This window comes from Polyergus mexicanus, unplaced genomic scaffold (genome assembly GCF_030449975.1).
Source record: "Polyergus mexicanus isolate NDT 795.1 unplaced genomic scaffold, iyPolMexi1.0 SCAF_14, whole genome shotgun sequence".
Classification (NCBI taxonomy): Eukaryota; Metazoa; Arthropoda; class Insecta; order Hymenoptera; family Formicidae; genus Polyergus; species Polyergus mexicanus.
In genome coordinates this window covers 833,470-859,813 of record NW_027223334.1, presented here as the reverse complement: position 1 = coordinate 859,813, position 26,344 = coordinate 833,470, and the positions used below count along the sequence as shown (strand labels likewise).

At 31.6% G+C, this 26,344-nt stretch overlaps 5 protein-coding genes across 7 annotated transcripts in view; 2 read left to right on the top strand and 3 right to left on the bottom strand.

The window, feature by feature from the left end:
• Positions 1-2,606, bottom strand: part of LOC138939239 (E3 ubiquitin-protein ligase LRSAM1) — a 5,868-nt gene extending 3,262 nt beyond the window's left edge. The window contains 4 exon segments of the mRNA XM_070306885.1: positions 605-660; positions 1,037-1,453; positions 1,639-1,881; positions 2,396-2,606. Of these exon segments, the coding sequence (XP_070162986.1) occupies positions 605-660; positions 1,037-1,453; positions 1,639-1,881; positions 2,396-2,476 (797 nt within the window). The 5' untranslated portion in view covers positions 2,477-2,606.
• The window catches only part of LOC138939334 (FIGNL1-interacting regulator of recombination and mitosis), a 27,818-nt gene extending 9,717 nt beyond the window's left edge, over positions 1-18,101 (top strand). Inside the window, exons 2-14 of one of the 2 annotated variants that reach the window (XM_070307019.1) lie at positions 12,444-12,566; positions 12,980-13,126; positions 13,324-13,547; positions 13,672-13,826; positions 14,254-14,438; positions 14,684-14,823; positions 15,057-15,156; positions 15,389-15,560; positions 15,741-15,972; positions 16,272-16,602; positions 16,743-16,943; positions 17,040-17,447; positions 17,779-18,101. In XM_070307019.1, coding sequence (XP_070163120.1) covers positions 12,459-12,566; positions 12,980-13,126; positions 13,324-13,547; positions 13,672-13,826; positions 14,254-14,438; positions 14,684-14,823; positions 15,057-15,156; positions 15,389-15,560; positions 15,741-15,972; positions 16,272-16,602; positions 16,743-16,943; positions 17,040-17,447; positions 17,779-17,988 — 2,613 coding nt within the window. In that variant the 5' untranslated portion in view covers positions 12,444-12,458 and the 3' untranslated portion in view covers positions 17,989-18,101. Of the gene's footprint in view, positions 1-12,438; positions 12,567-12,979; positions 13,127-13,323; positions 13,548-13,671; positions 13,827-14,253; positions 14,439-14,683; positions 14,824-15,056; positions 15,157-15,388; positions 15,561-15,740; positions 15,973-16,271; positions 16,603-16,742; positions 16,944-17,039; positions 17,448-17,778 lie in introns of both variants that reach the window. The other variant, XM_070307018.1, reaches the window with a different exon arrangement.
• On the bottom strand, positions 4,054-10,240 carry LOC138939446 (uncharacterized). Of its 2 annotated transcripts, none has more exons than XM_070307239.1 (9): positions 10,108-10,240; positions 9,501-9,855; positions 8,801-9,331; positions 7,865-8,443; positions 7,331-7,652; positions 5,911-6,250; positions 5,008-5,128; positions 4,666-4,826; positions 4,054-4,231 (listed from the first exon to the last, which is right to left on the bottom strand). In XM_070307239.1, exons 2-9 carry the CDS (start codon positions 9,681-9,683, stop codon positions 4,168-4,170), a joined length of 2,301 nt encoding a protein of 766 aa, XP_070163340.1. In that variant the 5' UTR covers positions 9,684-9,855; positions 10,108-10,240; the 3' UTR covers positions 4,054-4,167. The 2 variants fall into 2 exon arrangements, with proteins under 2 accessions (XP_070163340.1, XP_070163341.1); XM_070307240.1 differs by having other exon boundaries at positions 9,501-9,852.
• Positions 18,102-20,611: 2,510 nt separating the features above from the next.
• Positions 20,612-22,369, bottom strand: LOC138939311 (uncharacterized). The gene is made up of 4 exons (XM_070306981.1): positions 22,174-22,369; positions 21,782-22,084; positions 21,501-21,667; positions 20,612-21,424 (listed from the first exon to the last, which is right to left on the bottom strand). Exons 2-4 carry the CDS (start codon positions 21,993-21,995, stop codon positions 20,825-20,827), a joined length of 981 nt encoding a protein of 326 aa, XP_070163082.1. The 5' UTR covers positions 21,996-22,084; positions 22,174-22,369; the 3' UTR covers positions 20,612-20,824.
• A 348-nt stretch (positions 22,370-22,717) lies between these two features.
• On the top strand, positions 22,718-26,299 carry Ida (anaphase promoting complex subunit 5 ida). The gene is made up of 11 exons (XM_070306938.1): positions 22,718-22,983; positions 23,088-23,137; positions 23,227-23,603; positions 23,745-23,898; positions 24,003-24,184; positions 24,333-24,449; positions 24,675-24,804; positions 24,883-25,185; positions 25,337-25,458; positions 25,539-25,809; positions 25,886-26,299. The coding sequence occupies exons 1-11, from the start codon at positions 22,812-22,814 to the stop codon at positions 26,255-26,257; spliced, it is 2,250 nt and encodes a 749-aa protein (XP_070163039.1). The 5' UTR covers positions 22,718-22,811; the 3' UTR covers positions 26,258-26,299.
• Positions 26,300-26,344: the final 45 nt, after the last annotated feature.

Here is a 26,344-nt window from a genome sequence, read left to right as displayed (position 1 = left end):
AAGCAGTAAGCAGTGGTATCAACGCAGAGTACTCTGCTAAAATAATATATTCGTTTTTCCACATATATAGATTCTTATTTCAGTAAAATGAAAGAAAGAAACGAATAAATTTTTTTATCAGCCTAATCAATTAGGATCTTTATGGAATTTCAAATTAACAATGGATTTTTTTTAATGTTCACTTAAAACACATAAAGGAAAAAAATTAATTAAATGAGAAAAATGTAAATATATAATATAATACTAGAGAATAGATATATAATATGATATTGTATACAGAAGAAATAGTACACAGAATATTCAAAAAATAGTATAAAAAGCATAAATGGGAACATATAATTAGCATTTTACCAATGCAATTAATAATTGACCACATAAATTAGATGCTCAGTGCAATTGTCAAAAAAATAAAGATAATTAAATAATGATTTTCTTTAGTTATAAGGAATTGTGTAATATGTGAATCTTTCTTGGTCAAGTTTTTTCTTTATTTGATTAATTTATTTACTTTCTATTGGATTGTTACTGCACTGAGCATCATTAAAAAAAATTAGTTTATTAATAAATAATAATAAAATAGATTGATAACAAGTGGGAAGCATACGAAACTCAAAGAAGCATCCAACATGCCTTCATTTTGTCTAGTTTCTGTAATGTTGCCTAAAAGAGAAAGAAAAAGAAACGGTGAATATGCGCAAACAGCAAAAGCATATTACGAATTAATAATAAGTACTGACAAAATTGATCAACTTAACAATAAAATATGAAGTGTAAAACATGAACGAAAAGAAAGAGAAGACATAACACATATAAAAACAAATGTTTATAGCTTATATCTTCACATAGAAAGATATATTATTTTATACTGTATATTATATTTTTATAATCTATATTTAAAAAATTATTTATATAATTTTTAAATATAATTTTAATTTTTAATTTATATATTATATTTATAATTTTATTATGATAATAATGAATTTATATACATTACTTTATTATAATAATATTTAAATTATTATTATAATAATAATACCTGAACGTCATTACTCTTATTGTGATGTACTGTTTGCATGTCATCTGAGCTTATATCCCTTGAAATATCATTCTCTGATAGCGAAGTTTCCGGTGAGTAGTCGATTCCATTTTCGTTCGCCAAAAATGCGATAATCACTATCGTGCCACCGTCTAAGATATCTTGAGGTGGATACGATAGTTTCAAACCATCAATATCTAGATTTGTCAATTGTTGAGCATAGCCCAAGGATACGGGTAGCTTTTGCAATGATTTATTATGGCTAATATTAAGAGTAGTGAGTTGTTTCTGTAATTGCCCAATGCCATTAGGCATTTGTTTCAGATTGTTCCTCGAAATATTCAAAATTATTAATTTACTCAAGTACATTATCTCATTGGGCAGTTTGCGAAGGCTGTTGTCTTGCAAATAGAGCTCCTAAAAAAAATCACTATATACTTTAGTATCACTGATATCATTTACAATAGTATACAATATAGTATTTTATATTGTCAGAAGGATTCTACATAATACTGTCTTTTCTTTATATATCTTTTTTGTCATAAAAGCTATATGTATATGGAACAAACAATAAAAATTTCTGATTAATTTAAGAAATACACCTTGAGAGAAGAGAGACACATAATATCAGGGGGTAATGTTGCGAACTCGTTCCCATGAATGTCTAAAACAGTCAGCAGCGACAAATCATTTAAGGCACCTCCACCCGAGAGCGAGCTTAGTTTGTTGTCGTACATTAATAAGATTTCCTTCCGAAACACCTTGCAGAGTGAATAGATACCCGATGGCACATGCTTCAAGGCACATTCCGACACATCAAATATTGGCTCTGGATTTTCTCTGGCCTTTAAATTATAATACATACAGAAATGAAATATTTCGTGTCTTAAGAAGCCAATATGCTAAGACTTCTCAATATTTTTGTGTTCAAAGTTGGAAAAGCTTGCTGCCAAAACATTCACCCATTAATGTTAACGATATATAATTATATAATAAATGTTATGTATATCATTAATAATAATTATACATATTATATATTAAATATAGAATACAAAAAGGGAAAATAAAGAAATATATATCGAATAAAAAATTGATATATATCATTTTTCATTAGGGTTTTGCAGTTGTGCTAACTTGAAATTTCTTTTAACATTTACAAATTATCTACATTTTGTTATCCATAATACTATTGTTATCTATATATTTATTATTTATTATGTAATCATACTTATATAATTAATAATAGTGTGATTCATACATTATTTGACTTCTAATTAATTAATCGTTATCAAGGTACGTCTAATTCGTTATTTGATCTGAACTATGGTCGTCCTAACCTAAAATGCATAGCATACATACCAAGTATAATTTGTACTCGAGCCGCGCCTTGTAGTCGATGTTAGCCTTATTCTCGTGCTTCCTCGACATACTTGCTCGCATCCGTTGTCATGACAAGGAGGCGGGCAAAAATCTCATTTCGCGAGACCGATACGGTGATAAGCGGTGAACGTAATGATTAATGATAACTAATAATAACGTTTGTACACGATTAGGGTGCATTCGGAAATATTCCCTATAGAGCAGAGCATGATGTAAGAAAATATTTTATATTTGTTATAAAAATATAAAATATTAATATAAAATATTAATATATAATATTTTATATTTATATTTTATTCTTTTTATATTTATATATATTTTGTTTTTTTACATCATGGAGCAGAGTAGTATTTGATCAGATCAATCAGAACAATGGAATTTTTGCTCATTTTGTCCTGATTGGTCAAAATATACACCAATCGGGGCGTAATCACGTGACGCAGATGACAGCTTCGTGTGCGCATCTGCGTTCGCGCAGGCGCATAGCGATTGGGGCAGTTCGTACTTGAACTTCGCTTAGTAAAAGAGCGGTATTGCATCTCTGTTTAACGGCAGAAATTTTTATATTTACATTCATCGCATCAAGTTCGTTGCGATCTGTGGACGGGAGCAGAGGTGTTTAAACACGATATATAAAGAATATTCTTTATTCGAAGTTAATTTGTGTGTTTATCAATCCAAGATCAAAAGAAATTAATTGATGGCCGCATAGTTAATCCTATTTTGTTCAACCGAACCTCTAATCCGAAGGAAGAAGAAAAAAAAAAGAAATTTTACATCAATGAGGAAACAAATTTAAATTTGCTTTTAATCGGTGAGCATGATTGCTTTTGACATTCATTTTGCGTTAATTATACAGCGAATGTGTCTTAAGGCATACTTTTCATTCTTTATAAATTTATATATGGATATACATGAATATGTGTGTGTATATATCTTTTACATATACAAAGAGAAATACTTTCTTTTTTTTTCTCTTATTTCTAAATATATATTTATCTTATTATTAATGCAGAAAGAACAGACAATTTCTTTGACTTTATAAAATACATTGCTATATTTTCACAAATTAAAAATGTTCTGATACTATTCGGAATAATTTAAAAATAATTCAGAAAAAAACTGTGTTTTATATGTAGGAAAATCAAGAGAAAGACAATAGAATTTTATTTAAAGCTTGATAGGAACTATCTAATATCAGATAATTCGATTGCGCCTATTTTTTTATTGAATGTGCAATTTATTATTATTAGTAATTATTATTATTATTAAAACATTACTTATTCGACTTTAATAATAATAATTTATATTCTACTTGATATCCAATTATTATATTTTAATTTTATGTGTATATAATTTCTATAAATAACTTTTTTAATCATAAAAATATAATTATAATTTATAATTAATAAATTATATATAACTATTATAATGTATGTGATTTTGTGTGTATATTTAATTTATTTATCATAATTTTAATCAAATAAATATAAATTATATATACAAATTAGTAAAATATAATTAAAAATTAATAAATTATGTATACAAGTTATAATATATATAATTTATTAATTATAACTAATATAAATTACATTTATATAAATTATATAAAGTTTCATTAGTAATATTACGTTTTATTCTGTCATTTTCAGATAATTGATCGATTCGAGAAAGTAAAAATAATCTCAGTTAATTAAGTAAGAAGGTATTTCAACATTTTATAACAAAGCAATCCAATGTTTTTGCTAATTTTATCGCAAATCTTGGGAATATTCCTTTTGTCGTAATCGATATTCCGTCGGTGTTAGCATGCCTCTGAAAAATACTTTTCCAATTACTTATCATTGCGTATAGATTATGAATAATTTAAGTTTAATAAATTGATATCAAAATTTCTGATACGTTTTCAAACTTCTAATTTGCACTTTATTCTATATCTAAAGTTTAAATCACAGTCTGCATTATTAATTTTTTTTGAAATTTTTAAATATTTCTCTCCTTAACAAAATCTTTTATCATAATAATATCATTATAAGGAGATGCGTGCTATTGTTTAATTTAATGCAATGTTACATTATTTTATTTTGGTTATAGTTATATAAGAGATTTTATTTTACGACTGATATATATATATATATATATATATATATATATATATATATATATATATAATCAATTATTTAAAATTTCTATTTGTAATTAATTGAAATTTATTATATTTTTTTACTTGATCGATACTTATCCATTACCTTAAAACAGTGTCAAAAGACACGTACACTCCCTTATCGCACATTCGTCTGTAAAGATGCCAGCATTCTTTTTCCTTAGTTGTTTGAAAATGCGGTTCTGACGGCATCATCTCTTGCGGTGTTTCTTTCGCCGGCAACGTTTCTTTAGAAAAGTTTTCAACCTGTATATTTTCACATAACAAAAATAAAATATAATGTAAAATAATATTATATTATTATATAAATATTATTATATAATAATATAAATATAATTATAATATAAATATAATTTATATATTATATATATATATATATATATTATATAATTATTTGCTTCAACTTGAATTAACATTATTCTCTTACTTTTGAAAGCGGAATATCAATTGGAGGAATTGGAACCGCGACGAGATCAATCCGTGACATTGCGAGATATGACCTCTGCTCCTTCATTTCCATCGGTACATTATTCGTCTGCTCCGTTATTCTGTGAACATCATCGGAACACGTTCCTTTCTTAATTACTTTTACTGAAAATATCGGGGCAGTCAAAACATATTAATCGCATCAACAAAAGATCCACGCCTCGCTGAGAAAGTTCTGTCCAATATCGAATTGTTCATGAAAATAGAAGAATCTCGAAAATCTCTATCTAACTGAACGAAGAAAGAATCTTTGAGTCATAAAATTTGCCAAGTTTAGTTATTTCAGTTTTCTAATTTTAAATTATAAGCGACGTAGAGACGTCGCGCGAAAGACAACCAAATATGATGATCGAAGTTTGATGGAGGCACCAATCGAAGGACGTACCACCATCCGCGGGATGCAAACATTCACGGCCGTACCAGTCCGTTACAAAACAACCTTCTCCTCTCCCACCCCATCATCGTTACATCACGTTACCCACTTTATTTTTTTCCACGTCGATATCATAAATCGTCGGCCAATCGAACTTTTTCTCCCTCCTTCCCTCCCCCAATACGCTATTTGTATATAGATTAAGATACGACAATAGAATCTTGACTACACCACTTGCGCAGACTACTTCATTTCGCGATCTCTCTGACTTGCTTTCGCTAATTTTTTCAAAGTTTTTGTTATTTTGTAGCATCGTGTGATTTCGTTTTTGAGAGAATAATTCCTAGAATAGTAGAATTTCTATTATCAATAAATCAAATAATTATCGACTAATAAACACCGGCTGGAATAGAAAGTTTTATTGTATTTAAATTATATTATTGTATTTTATAGGATTATAGTTTCGCTCACATCGGACGACTCGGTATACTCCGTGTTCGCAGCAGCTTTCGCTTCTTGTCGTGCAGATCGCCGATCGGCACCGCCAGGCATCTCTTCTCGCGATCGGTCAACGGTGCCTCTGGCACCGTTTTCTCGGCATCCTGCGAAATTGACAGCGCGGGAACGGCTACTAGTGCCGGCGTCGCTACCACGTCGTCGACGGCTAGATCCTGCTTATCCGACGAATCTTTGTAACCGTTTCCGTGCGCGACGTTGAGGGTGAAACCGAAATAAGGAGGTTGAACGTTATTGGCGATCCGCTTCTCGTCCTTGGTCGGCTCCTCATCGAAAGAGTCTCTCTGAAAGGAGACTATTCATGCGATTTAATACAAGAATCATAAACTTTACAAATTGAAATTCCTCGAGTGAATAATTTCATCTGGTTTCGCAAAATTACGAGAACTTTGAAATGAGAGGTAACATATAGTATAGATAATTTTCTCTCTTTTTTTTTTTATCCTATACGAAAGTAAATCGATGACGGGCGATATTTGGCTCACAATCATAGTTGCCAATAGGGGAAACAGATTATTCGACAAATAGATTCGGCACGATTGCAAAAAGAGCCCAAACTCTCGATCGTATACGGCAGTCTATTAATCCCAATACGATCAATCACGATATCTCCGCAATGCGCCGCACTAACTGCACGACCGCATGCAGGATGGGTCAGATTTATCAGTAATAAAAATTGTGTGAGGCGGACTGATAATTTTTTTATTAACTGGATTTCTCAACGAGATCAATTTTGAAAATTGAAAGATTAATGATATATCTTAGTTGTCATTTTTTTAAAGCTCTTACTTAACTCTCTTTAAATTATCTTTGTATAATTATCTTGCTATAAAAATGCGATAGCAATAATGAAGTCGTTGAATTTCGTTTTGGGCGGCTGATTGTGAATTCGCTGAAGGCGCGTATTGTGCAGAGAAGCCGGCGTTTGAGAATTCTAGCTATGTGTTGTTCGCGTGTCTCGTGTCTCTCTTAATTAGTCGGTTCAATTATAGTTCTACGCCTCTTCGCCTTGCTTGTTGCCGCACGCGTATACGTTATCAAATGTTATCTCTTAGCACGATCAGCTAAATAAATATAAATTTAAGACAAGTATGAAAACTATTTTATTCGTGATCCAATGTATGACGATACAGATTAAAAAAAATAAAATAAAATAAAAAAAAAACATTTTTAAGAAGCCTAGGAAGAGAAAAGAATATAAAAAGAACTTGACAAAAATTCTGTGCTTAAAAAAATTCATTACTCGAAATTTTTATATAAAATTTATTACGACATTTATTTGCAAAACTTTTATGTTTACACAATTTATGTATATAAAATGTTTAATTTATGTAAAAATATTTCAGTTTATATAAAGATAAGACAAAAAGCATACCTGACTTGATAGGTTTTCTCAGTACAGTGGGATTGGGATTGATAGACGTTTTAATGATGGGCGTGGTGGGTAGCTTGCTACGTAACTCATTGATAAGCTTATCATCGCCTGGCGAGTTTTCCGCGTCGCTATCGCTATCAGCTGAGCTGACCAGCGATACCATGGTAATCACGTCGCTCGTTCTGGGATCTACGGAATTCTTCCCCCGTCCTCCACGTTCCTCGTCCTTGCATCCGCCCGACGAAGCGAGAAGGCGCCTCTTGGCGCTCCTCGATCTCTTCTTCAGAGGCGCCGATCTTATCGATCGCTCACCTCGCGATATCTAAAGGACAATTCGCGCGATCCCTATCTTTATATATTTTCTTATATTTTTTATTTATATTCTTTATATTATTTTTTTTATATCTCTGTATATATTTGTAATTTATAAATACCGATTCTTGGTTAATGTGCGTAAAGTGATAAATGGATCTCGATAAATTCTCAAGCGCACACTCTTCAGAACCTTAGATAGAATGAAGGGCAACCCCCTACCTTCGTCGAATCTTCCTCGATTTTTTCCACGGCGTCTTTTTCACTCCGCATTTTTCCGCAAACCATCGACTTATCCGGAGCTTCGGTAAGACCAGGCGCGTCGATCACGATATTTACTTGAACGCGGTTCCCAGATGCAGCAGGTCCCAAATTACGTCTTTGCGGCGGCGCGGAATTTGTTCTTCTCGTTTTTTCCAAGTTCGTCGTGGACGAATTTTTCGCGAGGGTGGTGCCTTTGTCGATCGGCGATCTCGTCGCAGCCGAAGCGCATCTGATCTCACAAATCGATTTCGCCGACGCGATTTTATCCTTCCCTTCCGTGATCTCCCTCGGAGTTTTTTCCGTCATCGGTATCAGAAAGGCACGATTGGTACCGCTCTGAAAACTCGCGCGCTTCTTTCTCGCCGACGAGAAATTGTCGTTGTTCTTCGCTGGTTCTGCATTTTCCGGTTTTAAGGACGGAAAGATGATCGAAGGATGTAACTGATCGTTCGTCGGAAGATGAAGGCTCGTGCAATCAATGTTTATCTTTGTCTTCTTCTTTTTCTCCTCGACATCCGAGTTAGTTTGCGTGTTTCTCTGAAAAAATCGATAATATTCTCTGACTAAATTTATTTCATAATTATTTTTTTGTAGAAAGTAATACTATTATTTACTTATCTTGGAAAAAAAAATCTATTATATAATTAGAGATAATAATATTAACGAAAATTAAATTCTTTTCTTTCAAATAATGTTAGAAAGATTCTATCATTCTTCATATTTTTTGTAAAATTTGTGTAAAAAAAAATTATCTTGTATATTTTAAATATTAATATGAAAGGATTAAAAAAATGTGTGACGCTATATTAAATTTACAAGATTTGATTGATTGCTAAAAAAAAATAATATAATTATATCATTTAAATGTATAATTATTGATTTAGATGCGCATACCTCGTTCTCTCCCCTCTCCTTGTCCACCTCCTTCGTCACATTTTCATCTCTTTTTATCAACAAGTCGTTTTCCATCATTCCAGACGCAGCCTCCAACTTCGTCTCGCATTCTTTTTTATCTCCGTTATCGATTTCACGCGTTTTCCTTCCTCGCTCTTCTAAATTGCCAGGTACTTTCAGATTTCGCGGGCTTTTTTCTTCACTTTTCATAAAATCAGGCTCCTCTCCGGTGAGCGGAGTTGGCGAAGTGGACATTGATAATTCAGATTCACAGCGCTCCTCTACGGCTACGTTATGTGCCAAGAAAATATCAATGTTCGCTTTGTTCTGCTCGCGATGCTTCCACGCGAGCCGCAGCCTCTCGGCGAGCTCCTGCCGCGAATAGAGAATCGACGCCTTCTCCGTAGTGGTATAAGTCCTGCCAGATCGGCCCGTGGTGGGTCTGGATCGGCTCGGAATCTGCCGCGCCACCACCTCCACTTGGGCCAGACCATCGCATTCGTGACGATCGTCGCCCCAAGCGACTCGCACCTGCCAGTTATAATAGATACAGATATGTAATAATAATAATATGATTAAAAATAATATATAAAATATATTAAATATAATTTTAATATTATATGATTTTTCAGATGGTGGTGCGACGATGAACACGGTGTTCTAACGATTAAGTAAGCAAGAGATTCCTCAACAATCGCACCTTGGGCTTGTCCGTCGCATTTGTGCCTAGTCTGTCGTTCGCGATTGGATTTGCATAGATCTGCAAAGACTTGTTGCAATCGTCCTCCGCTGATTTCTGTCGTCTGATGTGCTGCCGACGCGGTGCAGGCTGCTGCAATGACAGCTGTCTGACGGGTCGTGTCGCTCTTCTACCGCTAGACATTTCCGAGCAATCTTCTTTACATCGTCAATGGATCTTCTCGAAAGAATCGCCAGAATCGCTCTTCGAGTAGAACTTATCGATTGATTGATCGATTGATTGATTTGTTATTTAGTTGATATATCCTCGTTTCCTCGTTTAATATAAAGTGCTTTCACTCCACTAAAGCTATCTGCTAATAATATTATTAAATTAAATGTATCATGAAAAACAGCAATTATATATAATGCAATAACTCTAAAATATTTTTAAAAGGAAAAGGATCTCTGTCTCATTAAAATTATAAGCTTACTATAAGCCTGTATTTTAAGGACTTGTAACTTAAAAAGATAGGCGTATAACTTGCCGCAAATTTGCCAAACTATGACTAATCCTACGCGCGAAAACTTGTACAAACGCTTTCAAAAATGCGCGTAAATATACTTACTTATTTTACAAACATGTACTCGAGATTCTTTTTTAGTTTTCGATCCTCGACCGAAGAGTGCGAAGAGCGAGGAACGTTGTCGACGCCGCGACAGGACGCCGACTGACCGACTGTCTTCATCTATCGCCATCACCCTCCACCCACCCTCCGATGTGTACCAAATCCAAGCCCGGTTTACCAACACACCTGTATTGCTATCTCTCTGTCCCTTTCCTTCTCTCTCTCTCTCTCTCTCTCTCTCTCTCTCTCTCTCTCTCTCCGCTTTGAACGACGGCCAACACACTAATACTACGATTGTATTAGTACCATTAACCCCCGTCATTACGATCACTGTCAGCGCTGCCAGGGTGGTCGAACTCCTCGCTGACTTCGCACACGCTGCCCTCGAGGTCATGGTGATGTAATATCACGATATCTACATATATGCAAACATACAAAATGTCTTAATTTGTGTAGTTGAAATACTTTCGTTGTTTTTAATGATGCGGAAAAATAAAAAAAATTATTTGTTTAATATCTTTAGGAAGGATATTATATTGTGAATGAAACTATTTTATTAATTATATCATTTTGAATTAATTTTTTATCTGTGTTATTTCATATTATTAATGAGAATATTACCATATTTTATTAGAAAAGCGTGAATAGCTTTTAAATCTCAATAAAAGAATGGATGGGTAAAAAAAAGCTTTATTGTGATTATAATATGGTATATATTTCTCTTCCTTGAGAGAATAATTATCTATTTTTCCGCATTATTAAAGTAAGAAATATAAGATAATTGAAGGGAATTTAAATGAAGATAATTCTTTTATCAATAGCAAATTTTAATCCCTGTGGAGATTTATTTCGTTATTTATTCCTTCTCCTTTATTTTGAATATAATGTTCGGATATCATATGGACTTAATAAATCAGACTTTTTCGATAGATATCGAAATAACGAAACGTCGGTATTGCAATCAGTAGCCAGGGCCGCTTTTGATGGCTCGAATTCGTGATTCAGGGACAAAAAATTAGCATCTCTCGATCGAAAATCACATCGCTCGAATCCATCCTCCGTGACTCAGCCTGGTACACATCGCTCGCGTGGTCACGTGTCGAAACCACCCTCTTTTAACCCTTTCACCTCCCCCTGTCCTTACTACAACCCAGCGGACCACGTGCTGTTGTTTGGAGTCGTCGAAATCACCGTTCGCGCGACTCCGTATATCGAATTCGAGAATCGCCGGCACAGGCAGCCAGTCACTGCCGGTATTATTGATCAAAACTCTGCCCATCATCTGACAGCTTGTTGTCCGCAGTTGCCATGGCAAGTCGACGGCTCGATCATTCCAATTCCTGGCTGGGATCGGCTTCTTTTCTCGTTTCTTTATTTTCCAACTGCTCGACACCCCGCGATTATCTTTCTTTTTTCCTTGTCTCTTTTCTGATCGGATTTCTTCCTGTTCGTACGGCCTTGTTGCATTGACAAAAAGATCTAGTTTAATGTTCAGGATATCTTCTCCCTATTAATTTTTGCAAATATGCGCTAATCTTAATTTTTAAATTCATTCCACATTAATGCTTAATATTGATCGCAATACTCTCGTTTCAGTAAATCTTACCTTCAATTTAGTCTGTATCATCTAAAAAAATTGCAATCTGACGAACGTATAAAAACACTCGTGATAATTAAAGGATGAGGGTTGAGGGGGAATTTCAACAGATCGACTTTGCATCGATTCGTTCGGTTAAATCCTCTTGAGAAGTGGGTTACAATCTCGCTTGTCGGCGATAGCGCAGAAATTGCAGACAGAAAGTTTTGGCAAATCGGCGATTAGACAGCTTGGAGCTGCTTTAATTGACGTCCTTATCAGCAAACTTCGGCAACCTCGAGCATTGCCAAGAAATTTTCGATTTGCTCCGCTTTTACCTATTATCGGGAGAGGAGAGGTCTGATTACAACTCCCCGTTGATCGATCTTCGCATTGGAACTATTGTGAAAATATTCGCTACTGGCGAATAGTTTGAACTATTATATATAGTATATTTTATCTATTATACTATTAATTAATCAATAAATCCATAAATTGTATTTAAATCTCTTTAATAGCAGTATAAATATCAATACTTATTTAAGTAACAATTATTCAAATATATAGAATATTTAAAAATAATAGGAGAAATACTTAGACTAATAATAGAATAAAAAAGAATTATTAAATGTAAAAAAATTAGTAATTGTTTTTCTTTGAGGTATTTATACTCTGAGGTAGTTAATCGATAATAGGAAATAAATATTTGTATGTATTAATTTATTTTTTATTTTTTATATTATTTTATATTCTAGAATAGGTTGTACAGAGAAAGATGTCATCACCCAGTCATACAATCACTTTCAGCGAAGCTTCCAGCTATCAGCTCGAAAAAGATTCCTTCGAATTGGTCGATACAGACAGCCAAGTGTGCAAGTTACAAATATCCTTTTAATATACAAGATGATTCGCTGGAAACAATGTACCCAATCAAAATTTTTTAATATAAAAATGTTAATGTAATATAATTTACATAATTTTAAAAAGTTAATTACGTCGCAAGAATTTTTCATTATACAAAATTGATTAATTTTAGTATCAGAGTTATAAAATGTAAAAAAAGTAAAAATATTTTTATTCAAAGAAAACGTTAATCTTAAAAAATATGAAAACAATAATTTAAAAAATGAGAAATTTTTTGATATTATATTTTCTCTTTAAAATTACGCTTAATATGTATATAATTAACTAATATCTTTTTATATATGGTATACTTACATAGTCTTATTTTTTTATATAATAATATTCCATCAAGATGATTAATCCTTAATGCTTTTTTCAATCGTCAATCGTTAAGCGTTACTGGAAACCAAAGATCTTGCTCTCAATACAGAGTGCTTGCTACAAATGTTGGAGCAATGTCTCTCCAGATGTACAGTTGAATCGCTTGACAAGCAAGTTTTCAAAAATATTATGCCGAAAGCTCAACATTTTCTGTCACAAGTAATTTTATAAATTATTATTATTCTATGTATATATGTATATATACATTTTTTTAATATTTTGTACATATATTTTTTTTTAATTATAATATGTATGTATTGTATAAAATTATAATTATATTGCACGCAAAGTAATTTGATCTGATACTTACCGCTTTAGCTTTTATATTGAGATATTTTTTATTTTTTGTGATAAAGATCGTGAAATCCATAGACGACACAATAATGGGCGATAACGTGAAAATCGATGATTTGGATGGTATTATGCACAAACTACGTATCTGTGATGGCGTGCTTGCCTTCTGGAAAAAATGTATAGAACATGTATCGACACTTGGAAAAGTTCGAGCTTCTTATGTCACATCGTTATGCGACATTTTACCCGAAACGATAAAAATCGTTTTCGAACATTGCAAAACCAGGTGTGTCTATCAGATGTTAAAATATTACTAGTGTAAAGAAATAAATCCTTAAGAATTTTTATGATTTTATATAAATATATCGAATAATACATAAAATAAGAGCATTGTTGAAAAATTATTATAGCCCAAAGTACGGAGTTTTATTGAGCGGTGCGATGCAAGAACTAAGGAATTTGTTCACAAAAGGAGGCGCGATCTTTAAGCTATTCTTTGCCACTTTGAACAACGTAATCGTCTTCGACACGGATGTGCAATCGGAAACGGAGCTGTTGATGAAAGGTAAGAGCGATCCATCCATTATATCCTAACGACTTTTTAACCTGGGAATCTTTACTTTCGACCTTATCGCGAGCGCATTCATTCCTAAGGATTTTTCTAATGTAACTTAGATAACAGAAAAAAACGATGACATGCAGTGATTTACAATATATGCAAAACTTAAAATAGAAAAACGAAGAAAAAGAGATAATGTTTCGTAAATTTCGAAAAATGATTTAAAAATGTATTATTTTATAAAAATATAAGATATCTCTCTTTTTTACTAACAACAAGCGCACTTTTTCGCAGATTCAATTTTAAGTCGATTTGCAGTTAAAATAATATATGATGGAATTTTCTTAATTATATATCAGAAAAAATTTTATTAACACATTCAATCAATTTTTCATATTGTCGTATCGTCGTTTTAAATTGTCGGTTTTCTCAGTGATCGATGCGTACGGTAACATCGCCTCTATCGCAAATGGGATGGACACCAAGACGTTTGTTGATTTATCTGAGGCATTTGCTAAACTGGCTCTTATTTATCATGACAGTATCAAATCAAACAGCGTCGTGATGCACCTCGCTCAAATGGCGAAAGATGTGTCTCGTCTTTTGTCCACGATCAAGGTACATTAGCATGCGATTCTAACAATATGTATGTTACATGATTTATTTTAGCACAAATCTAAACAAAATATCTTCGTATAATAGTATTATGAATAGCAAAATATTATATATATATATATATAATATTATATTATATTTATATTATATTTATTTTATATTATATTACGAAGATACAATATATTATATTGATTATTATATTAATAATATTATATATCAAAATAACAATTAGATATATTATAATATAGGATCAGAAGAACGCGGAACGAAGTATATTGGTTGCTATGCGTTTATTAAAAATCCTCGAGAAATTAACAGCTGTTTACAACAAATGTCTCACAAATGAAACGATGCTATATCTAGTGGAACTTTTGGCGCACATGCACAGGTGATCAATCTTTTGTCGATCCCTTCATCCCCTCCCCCCATTAATCTTTCGAAACAGAAATTATCTTTAAGTATTACAAGAATTTTCGCTTATGTGGATGCGTGTGTATCGCATAAAATTATATTATATAGTATTATTATACCATGTATCATATAGTATTATTATACATATATCATATTACAAAATAGAATACGATATTATTAAAAGGATTATATAAAAATTATTTTCATCAGATATTCATGCTTCAGTTTAACAAAAGCGGACGAAAGAACAATTTCAATCAATGCTACATCTTTCTTAGATATTATCTTTAATCACGATGATTTCAAGCAGGTATGTGATTAAAATTCAATTGAAGAAAATAAAATAAATTTATTTTGTCATTGTTATAGACGCACCATTATATTTTTTTGTAAAATAATAAATAAAGAATTTATATACACAAAATAGCAAAAAATATAATAAAAATATTCTTACATTGTTATATTATATTAAAGAAAAAAAGTATGACATAATTAGCACATTTTGCAAAATTATATATAAGTTGCAATTGTTTGTATTTTAGGTATATTTTCAATATGGAAGACAAATTGCCACACATGATCAACATGTAAATTATCATTTATTGACAATCGCTATTATGGAAATACTGAACAACATGTCATACGAGCATCATAGCAAATGGTCTCTAGGTTCGGATTCAATCTTGGATGTTGCACTGACATACATAGAATATCGTAAGTGACAAAGAATAAACACAATTTTAAGAAGTCTAAGAATTTCAAGGACTTATAAAAAAGATTTACGAATTTGGAATATCAAATATTTCGAAAATTTTAAAAATATTATAAATTAAAAAAAAAATTATAATTAAATTATACTTATATTTTAAAAGTCACAACAAGTTTTTTTTCTAGTCGGAGAAGAAATTTGCGTCGGAGAGTTAAAATTGCTAGGTACTCATGAGATTGGCGGATCATTACCGTTAATCAATGTTTATGAGGCAACTCTGATATTTTTTTGCGATCTTGTCAGTAAGATTCGACCAGAAGACTTTCACACACTCGAGACACTTTTGCTAAAGTATTTGTTGTGTGGTCACTTTTGGAGTTCCCTGCTAAGTTCAGACGTTTGGTGCTTTATTGGCAGGTAAACAACTGCGTGCAGTCTTCACTTTAATATTGACATTAGCATTAATATTAATAAAGTTGATTAATAAAATATTAGTAAATACACTTAATTAATAAATTATTAATTAATTAATAAAAAGTAATATTATTTATTCATTAACTTTATTTAGTTTTATTTAATCATTAATGATATATATATATATACAATTAACTCATTATTAATTATGTAATTAGTTGTTTAATAATACGTTAATTAACAATCGTGATTTAAAAAACTGATACCATTCAACTTATTCCTCGCATATTATTATGTTTAAGGCTCGGAACTTCGCAACTATGTGCCGATCATATTAAACATCTGATCAAAGTCTCCTTCACTTTGATAGAAAGACGTGACAGTATAGAAGCGATCATGCTAGATCACATGATTATCAGTCTATTCGATCTATTGACTGAAGACATGAAATCTATTCTTCTCAAAAATCTCGTCGAGACTCTGGATACAAATAATTATATACCCATCCTGTATCTACTAGTAGCGAAAACTAAAGGTTTTACGTCGGAACGATTGCGGCATAAATTCGAGGACTTGCCAAAGGCTTTTTTGGATTTGCAAGAACACCCTTCTATTCGCAATTGGAAATGTCTTGTAAGATATACTAAATTTATCAATCTCCTATATTGAAAAAAATGGATTTCTTATTAATTTAAAATCTTGATCAATGTCGAAATTGTGAAAATGGTTAAAAAATTGTTAAGCTCAAAAGTTTTTTATCCATCTATTTCCAGATGCAATCCGTATCCGCGATGGTAGCGGTGGATTATAGCGATAACAAGGACATTATTGAAATTCTAACTAAATTGTGGACTTTCGTGGAAGAGGCGATTATCGAGTGCGAAGGCAAACAATTAGATATAGTGTCTGATTTATTCGTTAGCCTGCTCGACGCCACTCGTCTTGGAAGTCTTCAGGATAACACGTTTTGTTCGGTATAAATATGTTTTATTGTTATTTACTTATTTGTTAAGTAAGGGTAAAAACTCTTTGGTTGCATAAGTATTGAAACCTCATATTTGATATTTCAGATTTTGAAGTCTATCGCGACCTCATGCGTCTATTTGCCTTCTCGGGGCAAAATCAAGATCTGCCATTTTATACGACGATGCAGCGAGGATCTCGATCGTTGCGGAGTCCAAGGCGTAGCATCCATCTTAATCGGGTTGTTCGCTCATCTACTGGAAAACGAGAACCCCTGGGTACGTCAGGAAGCCCTGGAGACTTTCGAGCATATAGGACAAAGATGCTCGGAGCAACTGATCGCTAAAATAGCGAAAGCTCTGGCTAAAATACCCAACATCAACAGCGTCATGCAAGCTTACTTGTCTTCGAGGCCGTATTATTCTCTGGAAGGCTTCGCAAACATGCAGGACTACCTTAGATATTTGGCTGGAGCTATCAAAAATCGCGACGAGCACACATGCTACGAATACAATGTAAGTATGATTAAAGGTATAAGTCAAGAAATAATAGGTAATTATTTATTTCAGGTTTTTTTTTAAACTTATACACAAGAGCAAATCCAACAATTTATAATATAATATCTACAAGTTCATTTTTTTCAGCAATTCTATCTGGAATAAAATTACATTGAACAAAATATTCCTCTTAGAACAAAATAATTTTGATTTGATGTTTTTCTTTTTTTTTTAACAACTAGTTTGTAACATATAATTTTAAAAAGATTAAAAAAAACATCTCCTCTGTATACTTAAATAAAGCGCGAACCGCTATCATTTTATACTAATTGCAATAAATAAACACAAGGAATCCGAGAGAGAAGAGAAGATACCGAGGCTGGAAAAAGAGGAAAACTCATCGTGCGATGTTTTTATGCCGATATTAATCCAACTGGATGAACAAGCCGAGGAGTTGTGCAAAGAATTGGCGAAAGTATTGGAAGATCGAGCTGTTATCAGCGATGCCGTCTGCAAGAAATTGATAACTGTACTAGAAAAAATTATTCGAACGAAATGAAATTTCGCGGAATTGATAAGTTTGTTTTATTTCACGTGGTAAAGAGGATAATCTACCGGTGATAAAGATAAGAATTGGAAAAAGCAGTTTATTTGAAATAGCAGTGGTAATTGAAAAAAGGATAAAAATAAATAAAATTAGAAAAAATTACTCTGTAAAAGAAATAGTAAAAAACAAAAAAGAAAATATAACATTACATACAAAAAATTTTTGTTATTATCGAAAGCGACAATAATAATTTAAAAATCTTGAAAAATACATAGAAAGCAATAAAAGTATAAAAATTATGGAATAAAAAAAAAATTAAAATATATATAACTATCTTTTCCCGCTTTCTTTCATTTTCTTTCCCGCGTTCATTTCTTCTATTCTTTGATGTTTCATACATAACATATATATTCAGAATTCTTGCATACGGAATATATGTCTTAAAGATTGTCACACAAGACGCATTAACATATTATGAGCGGCAAGAAATGATGCAATAGCTACTCGATTTAATAATTTAATTGATTGGTCTATTTTTACATCATTAGCAATTTTATTAAGATTTAATTTTTATTTTATCAAAATTTTTTATATACTTAAAAATTTTACATAGAAACTCTATAGTTCCTTTCATAGAGAAAAGAATAACAAATTCTAAATTGTAAATTAATTCAAAAATATTCTTTTTTTGTATTTTTTTGCAATTATATTTCAAATTAATTTTTTTTATGATTATATTAATTGCATTCTCTCAGAAACTAAGAGATACACAAAACTGGAATATCGCAAGCTATTATATCGAAACATTATGTTTGAACGAATTGGATATTTTTCGGATTTCGAACAGACAATCTATTTACTTCTTTGTTCTTTACGGTAATATATTGCTAAAATTCAAAATTTTTCCTTTGTTAAATTAGTTATAAAATAAGGATATATTTGTAGATGTTACAAAAGCTTCGCAAAGCTTTTTGCGAAGGTAGCATAAGATACTATTGGGACAAAGATCTTAATTTGTTGGAACATATTGGAATTGATGAAATGAGATGTATGACAGGAAGAATAAATTGCATTATACAAACTATCGAGAGAACTATCGCAAATGATAAATATGCAATAGCAAAACATATTTATGAGTATTTATTTTTTAACGAAATATAAGTATATATAGAGCCACACACACACACACACACATATACGCACGCATACAATACATTTATACAAAGTCTGGCAATTAGAAAATTGATTATTTTTATTATTTATTTACCAAAATACAAATATTAATATTGTAGTAATATTATAATTTCGGTTAAATTTTTTATTGCAGTAAATAAAAGTGAATTTGAAATTTTGCTATTTTTAAGCGATCAATCCAATTCAGAATCATTAGAATCATCGGAATCTGATCTCGAATCTGGTAAGTATGATACATTTCAAATCGTTCTTTTTTTTCTTAGAAAGTTATTAAAACTATGATCACGAGTGTTATAAGTTTTCTAATATATATATATATACATACACACAGAACAATCTGTTATTAATATCAGTGTGATTCTCTTATTTTCAATTTATTTTTTCATTTAAGATTTTTTTTTTATTAAATCACACACGCACATAACGAATAACTTTTTATATGGAAAGTATTCCGTCAAGTACTTATATGGAAAGTTTTCCGCAAAAAGTATTCCGTCTAATTATAATCTTTTGGCTAATTTGGAAATAATTATTTTATTTTCATTTCCGTTTTCAAGAAATGACATATATTAAAAACATATACATATAATATACAAAATGCTACCTTAATCGCCAATTTATTCAGTCTTAGAATATAAAATATATGACTATATATTTCATTTTAACATTCTGTATTAAATTTATTTCATAAAAATAAAAACACAAGTTCAGCTATCACAAATATAAAAAGTTAATTACCTAAAGAAATTTATTTTGTTAATACAGCTGATAAGAAAATTAATAGTCTTATCACTAATTAAAATAGTTTTTAAAAGTATTTTTTAAAATAAAACATGTATAATTAATCGAAAGTATTAATTTACTTTAAATGTAGACATGAACAATTAAAACAAGCTTAATATAGCTCGATTTCTTTAAAGCAACTGCTTTTTCATAAAATAAATTCATTTTTATTTTTTCCTTCTTCTAGATTCAAGTAAGAATAGAATCTAATATTATTATTTATAAAAAAGATTCACATTTTCTAATATTTTTCAATATCAAACTAGAAGCATTTTTATGCCATATCTGATTGTACATTGTTTTCAGATTTAAGTATGAATACAATTCATTTTAAGTATTTCTTTCATATATAATAAAAAAGAAAAAGCCTACACAATTCTATCACAGAAATAAAAAGCTTTTTCCAATTTTTCCATAAGTGTTACAAAAGAATTATAATATACAAGAATGTATTATAAATAAGTAAGCAACGAAAGAGAACTATAAATAACAATTCAACATGCATTGTTGAAGTAGACTGCTATCATACACAAAGTGCAATTATCCTTTAATAGATTATAATTAACTTTGCGCAGCTTATAATAAATTATAAATTTATATATGTGATATTAATTTATATACGTATGTGTATATATATATATATAAATTAATATTATATATATTACAAGTTATGAATACTCTTTTGCATTTAATAATTTAATATATAGAGAGAGGAAAGCTTTTACAACATTATTTCCAATTTCATATACTAATCTTGCATCTTAATTCACAACAATCACATATATCCCCTTTGTGCTGCATAATTCTGTATAAGTTTTCACTCGTTTGTGTATCATTTTTATTGTCTAAAATATCAATTAACAATATTGCACTATATTCTTTTACAGCAAACCAATGAAGTTGCATTATTATCTGACCACTCAAGGAAGAAGTCGACAATATTGGTGACGCAACGTATCATGGCGAGACAATCGGCCTCGGCCGAATGCTCGTGAGGAAAATTTGAACCAAACATATATTCATAAATGGCACCGAGTTTAAGGCTGACTGGTTTTTCACAACCGAAATCCAATTTCTTCCTTGGATTATTTTTTTTAAATGGTCGTTCTACAAAAACAGTTTCATGCTGCCTCATTACTTGATTCTCTGGCGTTTTTTCGTTAGCTTTTTGTCTAAAATCCTCCGGCGATTCGACATCGATGTCATCGTTATACTCCTTGTTTGTATCGTATTTCTTATCGTTTATAACTTTGATATATCCGTTATAGGGAGGCGTCGCTTGCGAAATGGGCATGGCATCAATTTTAGTCTTTTGTTCCATCATTACCATATCTATATCTAACATGGAGAGCGAATCATTGTACTCATCATCCAATAAATCTTGAACTGTCTTTGGTTCCAAATCTTTTTTCTTAAAGAAATCTTGAAACATCTTCCATGTATCAATGCACAGAATTTTGTCATCAAAAACCTTTAATGGCAAAAAATTAATTGTTATTGAATAAATAGAGAAATAAATAACTGATCATCTTAAAAATCACTTATACTTTATTTATGCGTTCGAGTTCGTGCAAGAATATCGGATAATCGAATCTGTTGCCGTTATGTGCTGCAAAACAAACTGGTGGTGTCAGACGCTGTAGAAAGCATGTTATTAACTCATAAACTTCACATTCAAAAGGCTGCAATAGCAACATGTCCTCATTAAATAATTCTACAAATTTATGAGCGATTATTATAATATCACTATATTATAAAATTTTCTTGATTTAGATTCTCTTCAATTTTATTAATGTATTAATCAATTTAAACTAATAAAGCAATTTACTTGTCATATATGCTACAGTTGGTGGTATGATTTGTTGGGGATTAATCGGAAGTATTAGCTTATGCAAGACTCGTGGCAAAGATGCTTTGTTGCAATTACATATCGATTCTCTTGTAACAGCAACTAAAGCAATTTCCGTAATTCTTGGCATGATCTTTCCTTGAATCAAACCAGTTGTTTCCAAATCAAAGAATATAAATGTTTGAATTTCCATTATTTTAGATATTGACTTAATGGATTTTCTTTTCTTATCTTCTCTGCATTATTTCTTCATTATTTGATATGATGATTTCTATAAACTATCTACAACAATGACATGCAATTATTGCAATTTTAATCGTAATAAAAGTAATGGGACAATTTTAATTTTTAAAAATTGTGGTTTTGTTTACCATAAAGCGATGAATAAACACGTTTTTATTAATCTTTGATGAAATCTAATTGTACTTAAACAACTCTTGTAAACATCACTTGTAAAAAATCTCATGGAATCAAATTTCCACGTAATGATACAATATTACAACATCGTAAGATCACGTAAGATCTATTTCTTTTCTAACTAAACTCTCTATACTTTTCATTTTTCATCTTTACTTCTCTCTCTTTCCAACATTAAAAATTATGTACTATGTATATACCTTTATTTTATTTTGAAGAAATAAATCATAAGAAGCCATATTAAGTCTGCGATCCGAAATACGCTCACAGCGCTACCAAACTGAAAAGTGTCTATGTTCACGTCACGTGCAGCTGGCAACTTACAACTTTACCATAAGAGCAAAAGATTGATTGGTGCGATTGAACACAACCATATCGGCCGGTGCCTAGGGATAATCAATGCGATTGACCAATCAAAGAGCCTCATTTTCAACTGGCCAAGTATTTTGTCCAATTGATATACACATTTGGATTGGTCATTACAGTTTCGAGCAAAAATGTATATAGACTGCAAGAGATTATATGATATGCGTACTTTTATTATTATACATGTATGAAAGTAAAGAATTTGTAATAAATAAAAAGATAGAGGATGTCGATAAACGATAGCCGTCTACACACGGTGAATGACATATTTAACAGAATGTCCAAGGATTTCGTAACTGTCGATGGCAACGTGAAGAAGATTCAAAAAGAGAATCTAACATCGTACAAAGTAGCAACTGTTATTTTAATTAAAGTTTATTGTAATGAAACTACTAAAGGTATATTCCGTCGTATATCGTATTTTTATCGTAATTAAACTATATAATATTTTTATACACGCTAATAAGTATGCCGATAAATCTAATTTGATAATATTTTGTAGCAATCTTGGAGAGACGCGATTTTTGTTTAGCATCGTTGAAGCTAATTCAGGTAATCATTTTATTATACAAATGCCGAGAAGAACCGATCTCTTTTATATCACATCTATTCTCATTTCATATATTAATGTTTATTTTTAGTCAGCAGACATGGAATTGACTGCTCTGTTGGACATGTTGTATGAACGAGAATATGCTTTACATCGGTTTGCAGATCAGCTAGAAGTAGAGCTGGATGTCCTGTATGAGAAAGGAGTGGATGGGCTATTAGATCTGTTTGATAGTCTTCGCCGATTAATGGAACCCAAGGATCATTCACTTTCTTTACCAGCATTGAACAGGAATTCTGTTCTTGGGCTGTATGTTCGTAGGATGCTTATCTTTTTCGAGAAATTGGTCTTTGATCAAGTAGTTATTCTTTATAATGATCTAAAAAAATACATTGAAAGAAAAATCCGTAATCCAGAAAACTCTGATATCCCTGTAATCTCTAAACAAGAAGATTCTGGTCCACATAAGTAAGTTTATATACCAAGAAAATTATAACTACTATATTACATTACATTGCATTATATTATATATTACATTATATTACATACATTAGATTAAACAAGATGTGCCAGCTGTTTTATGAATTAACAATGATGCTTTTTTAATAGAGTAAAAACCATTTGGGGTGGAAGACAAGCGGAATTACTCGTTGCACAGCAAGCGCATGCATTACAAACTGACGAGCATAAAGCTCTGTCACCGGTAGATCTGCAAGCTCTTGTTCAAGATCTTTTGAAGTCTACTCCCTATAATGCGGATGCGGTGAGTGTAAAAGCGATATCTGCGGTATATAAACGAAATAAGCATTCTTTTCCTTGTGTTTAAATTAATATAATAATTAAACCAAAATTGTTCTTTTGTTTTAGCATTATTTGAGTTATTTAAATTGCATTCGCGTGAGTGACTTTTGTGGAGCAGTGGACAGTCTATATCATTGTTTTGATAGACTGGCACCTTTGGAGAACCGATCCACACCCGAAGATCGATCTCGTACATTTCGATACGCAGCGCTCAACCTAGCTGTTTTACACGCCCAGTTTCACCACAAGTAATAAATTAATCCATTTATATTTTCAAGAGTTTAACTTTTTATTTCTTTATTAACAAAAGAGATACATGGTTTCTCTATCATTTATTTTACATATAGTATTATATTTGTTTCACAATCAAGTAATACTCGCGGCTTTCTTGGAAAGGGAAATAGCACAATACGCTTTAAAGGAAGCTATCACATTAGCTCAGGAAGCTGGAGACAATGTGTGCTTGCAGCTCGCGCTTTCTTGGATGACCTACTTGACTAACGAAGATAATAAGTGAGTTGAAAAAGAGAAATTTCTCACTTTTTATCTCAAATATTTTATAACATAATTTTTTTTGTAGTCTATAATTTATTATTAATAAACTTTTTTTATTAATTTTCTTAATCATTCATTTATTAATAATAGATTATTAATAGATCAAGATCTTAGTGTTACAGATAGATCTTTTTATTTTACTTTTGTATTATATATTCATATATGGATCTTTCTATTATTTAGGGGACCTCTCATAGAACGTTCAGTCGGCAAAGCGAGTTTGCTTGGAATTACACATACGACAGGCTTAAGCCTTATTTCGCACGCACATAATTACACCCTGCAGGCCAAGAATCCTTCACAAATATTTGAAGTACGTAACTAGTTGAGAATAATTTGTATCCCCGATATATACACGCAGATTTATACATTCATAATTAATTTATTGCAGATATTGATGAAGTCGGACATGTTAAATTGTCAACATTCAATGTCCGACTTAATGTCCTTTACATTTGCGGAGAAATCCGCATTGTGGGCGTACTATGGTAAAATGGAAATGGCTTCTCTTTGCGGCCAGTTGCTGCTTCTTCATAATACGGGTAATAAAAAGCAGCACATGTTCAATGGGCCATCCACATGCCAGGCGATTGTCACTGTCGCCAATATGTTGATCGAACTGGGCGAATATATTATCGCGGATATTGTGCTAACTCACGCCAAGAAGAGATTTCCTAACAATCCTTGCAATAAAGTACGTTCTTTAATAGATAAGATATATCGCAGAAAAATTACATAGAAAGGAATAACTTCGTTTTAACAAAAATATCGAGACACAAAATATAATTCCTGAATTTTAAGCAATTGAGAGAAAAGGAAAGATTTCTTTTTTTATTATATTTTAGATATGGATGCTGAGCGAACAGTTACATATGTTTACACAGTTAATGAGGCAAGAGAAATGGAGCGAGGCTGAGGCAACAGCCAGAAGTATTTCCAGTTTAGATAAATTGGAATGTAAACTCAAGTATATAAAGAATTCATTTTATAAACGCCCGTTTTTTGCACTTATACGAAATCGTACAAGTTTTAATCTCATAATTTTAGGTTGGCGGAAGTTTGCTTGGCAAAAGGCGATTTTCCAAAAGGGCTTGAGTACATTAGCGTTATCATGAAGGATGCAGATGTGACTCCATTGTATGTAATACGTGCAACACTTCTCTTCAGCCAGATTATGTGCGCTTCGTCCTCACCAGGCAATGGATCAGCGGTCGCCACTAATTGCATAGTACGTCTTTGTTCTGCCTTGGAATTAGCCACAAGAAATCATTTGTCATACTACAAAGCACTTGTCAAGATGCATCTCGCTAACACACAAGTGAGTTTTCTTTATTAAAGATTAAATTGAATTAATCGAATTGAATCGAATTTATTGTTATTTGTAATTATTCCAGTTGTTGATGGGCTTACCCACATTGGCTTTGAATCTAGTGGAGGACGCTATCCCCACAATCCTAGGTCATGGTGGTTGTTATGATCAAGGTAAAGCGTTTATGTTGTACGGCAAGTGTTTGATAGCTTCGGCGCCGGAGAATCCTTCTGAGGCGCGGAAGGAGGTCATTTTAACCGGGATAAAAGCTCTGTCGAAGGCGCAGGCACTCTTCACCAAGGTCAACGCCATCGCAAAAATCAAGAGCTCTTTGCATCTGCAAGCTGTCTTTTACAATGAAGTCGATCTTCTGCTTGAACGCAATCGATGCGCCTTCGAATTTCGTCAACTGGGCGAACAATACTTAATGGCTTCTACCAATCCGTTTGTGTATTAAAATTTATAAGAGACTGTTCTTTTTTACATAAAAATACAGAAAAAAAACAGAGATATAAAATGCTTCTTTGCAAAAAGGAAAATTTTT

Bases quoted from the DNA above. Each gene is read 5' to 3' on its own strand.
- LOC138939446 (XM_070307239.1), bottom strand. From the start codon at position 9,683: ATGTCTAGCGGTAGAAGAGCGACACGACCCGTCAGACAGCTGTCATTG. The intron at 8,444-8,800 runs GTATGCGCATCT...CGATTTTTTCAG, and splicing joins AGGAGAGGGGAGAGAACGAG to AGAAACACGCAAACTAACTC. The intron at 4,827-5,007 runs GTAAGAGAATAA...GAAAATATACAG, and splicing joins TTGATATTCCGCTTTCAAAA to GTTGAAAACTTTTCTAAAGA.
- Ida (XM_070306938.1), top strand. From the start codon at position 22,812: ATGTCGATAAACGATAGCCGTCTACACACGGTGAATGACATATTTAAC. The intron at 24,450-24,674 runs GTGAGTTGAAAA...TCTATTATTTAG, and splicing joins TTGACTAACGAAGATAATAA to GGGACCTCTCATAGAACGTT. The intron at 25,459-25,538 runs GTATATAAAGAA...TCATAATTTTAG, and splicing joins AAATTGGAATGTAAACTCAA to GTTGGCGGAAGTTTGCTTGG.
- LOC138939311 (XM_070306981.1), bottom strand. From the start codon at position 21,995: ATGGAAATTCAAACATTTATATTCTTTGATTTGGAAACAACTGGTTTG. The intron at 21,668-21,781 runs GTAAATTGCTTT...ATAAATTTGTAG, and splicing joins AACTGTAGCATATATGACAA to AATTATTTAATGAGGACATG. The intron at 21,425-21,500 runs GTATAAGTGATT...TTGCCATTAAAG, and splicing joins AACTCGAACGCATAAATAAA to GTTTTTGATGACAAAATTCT.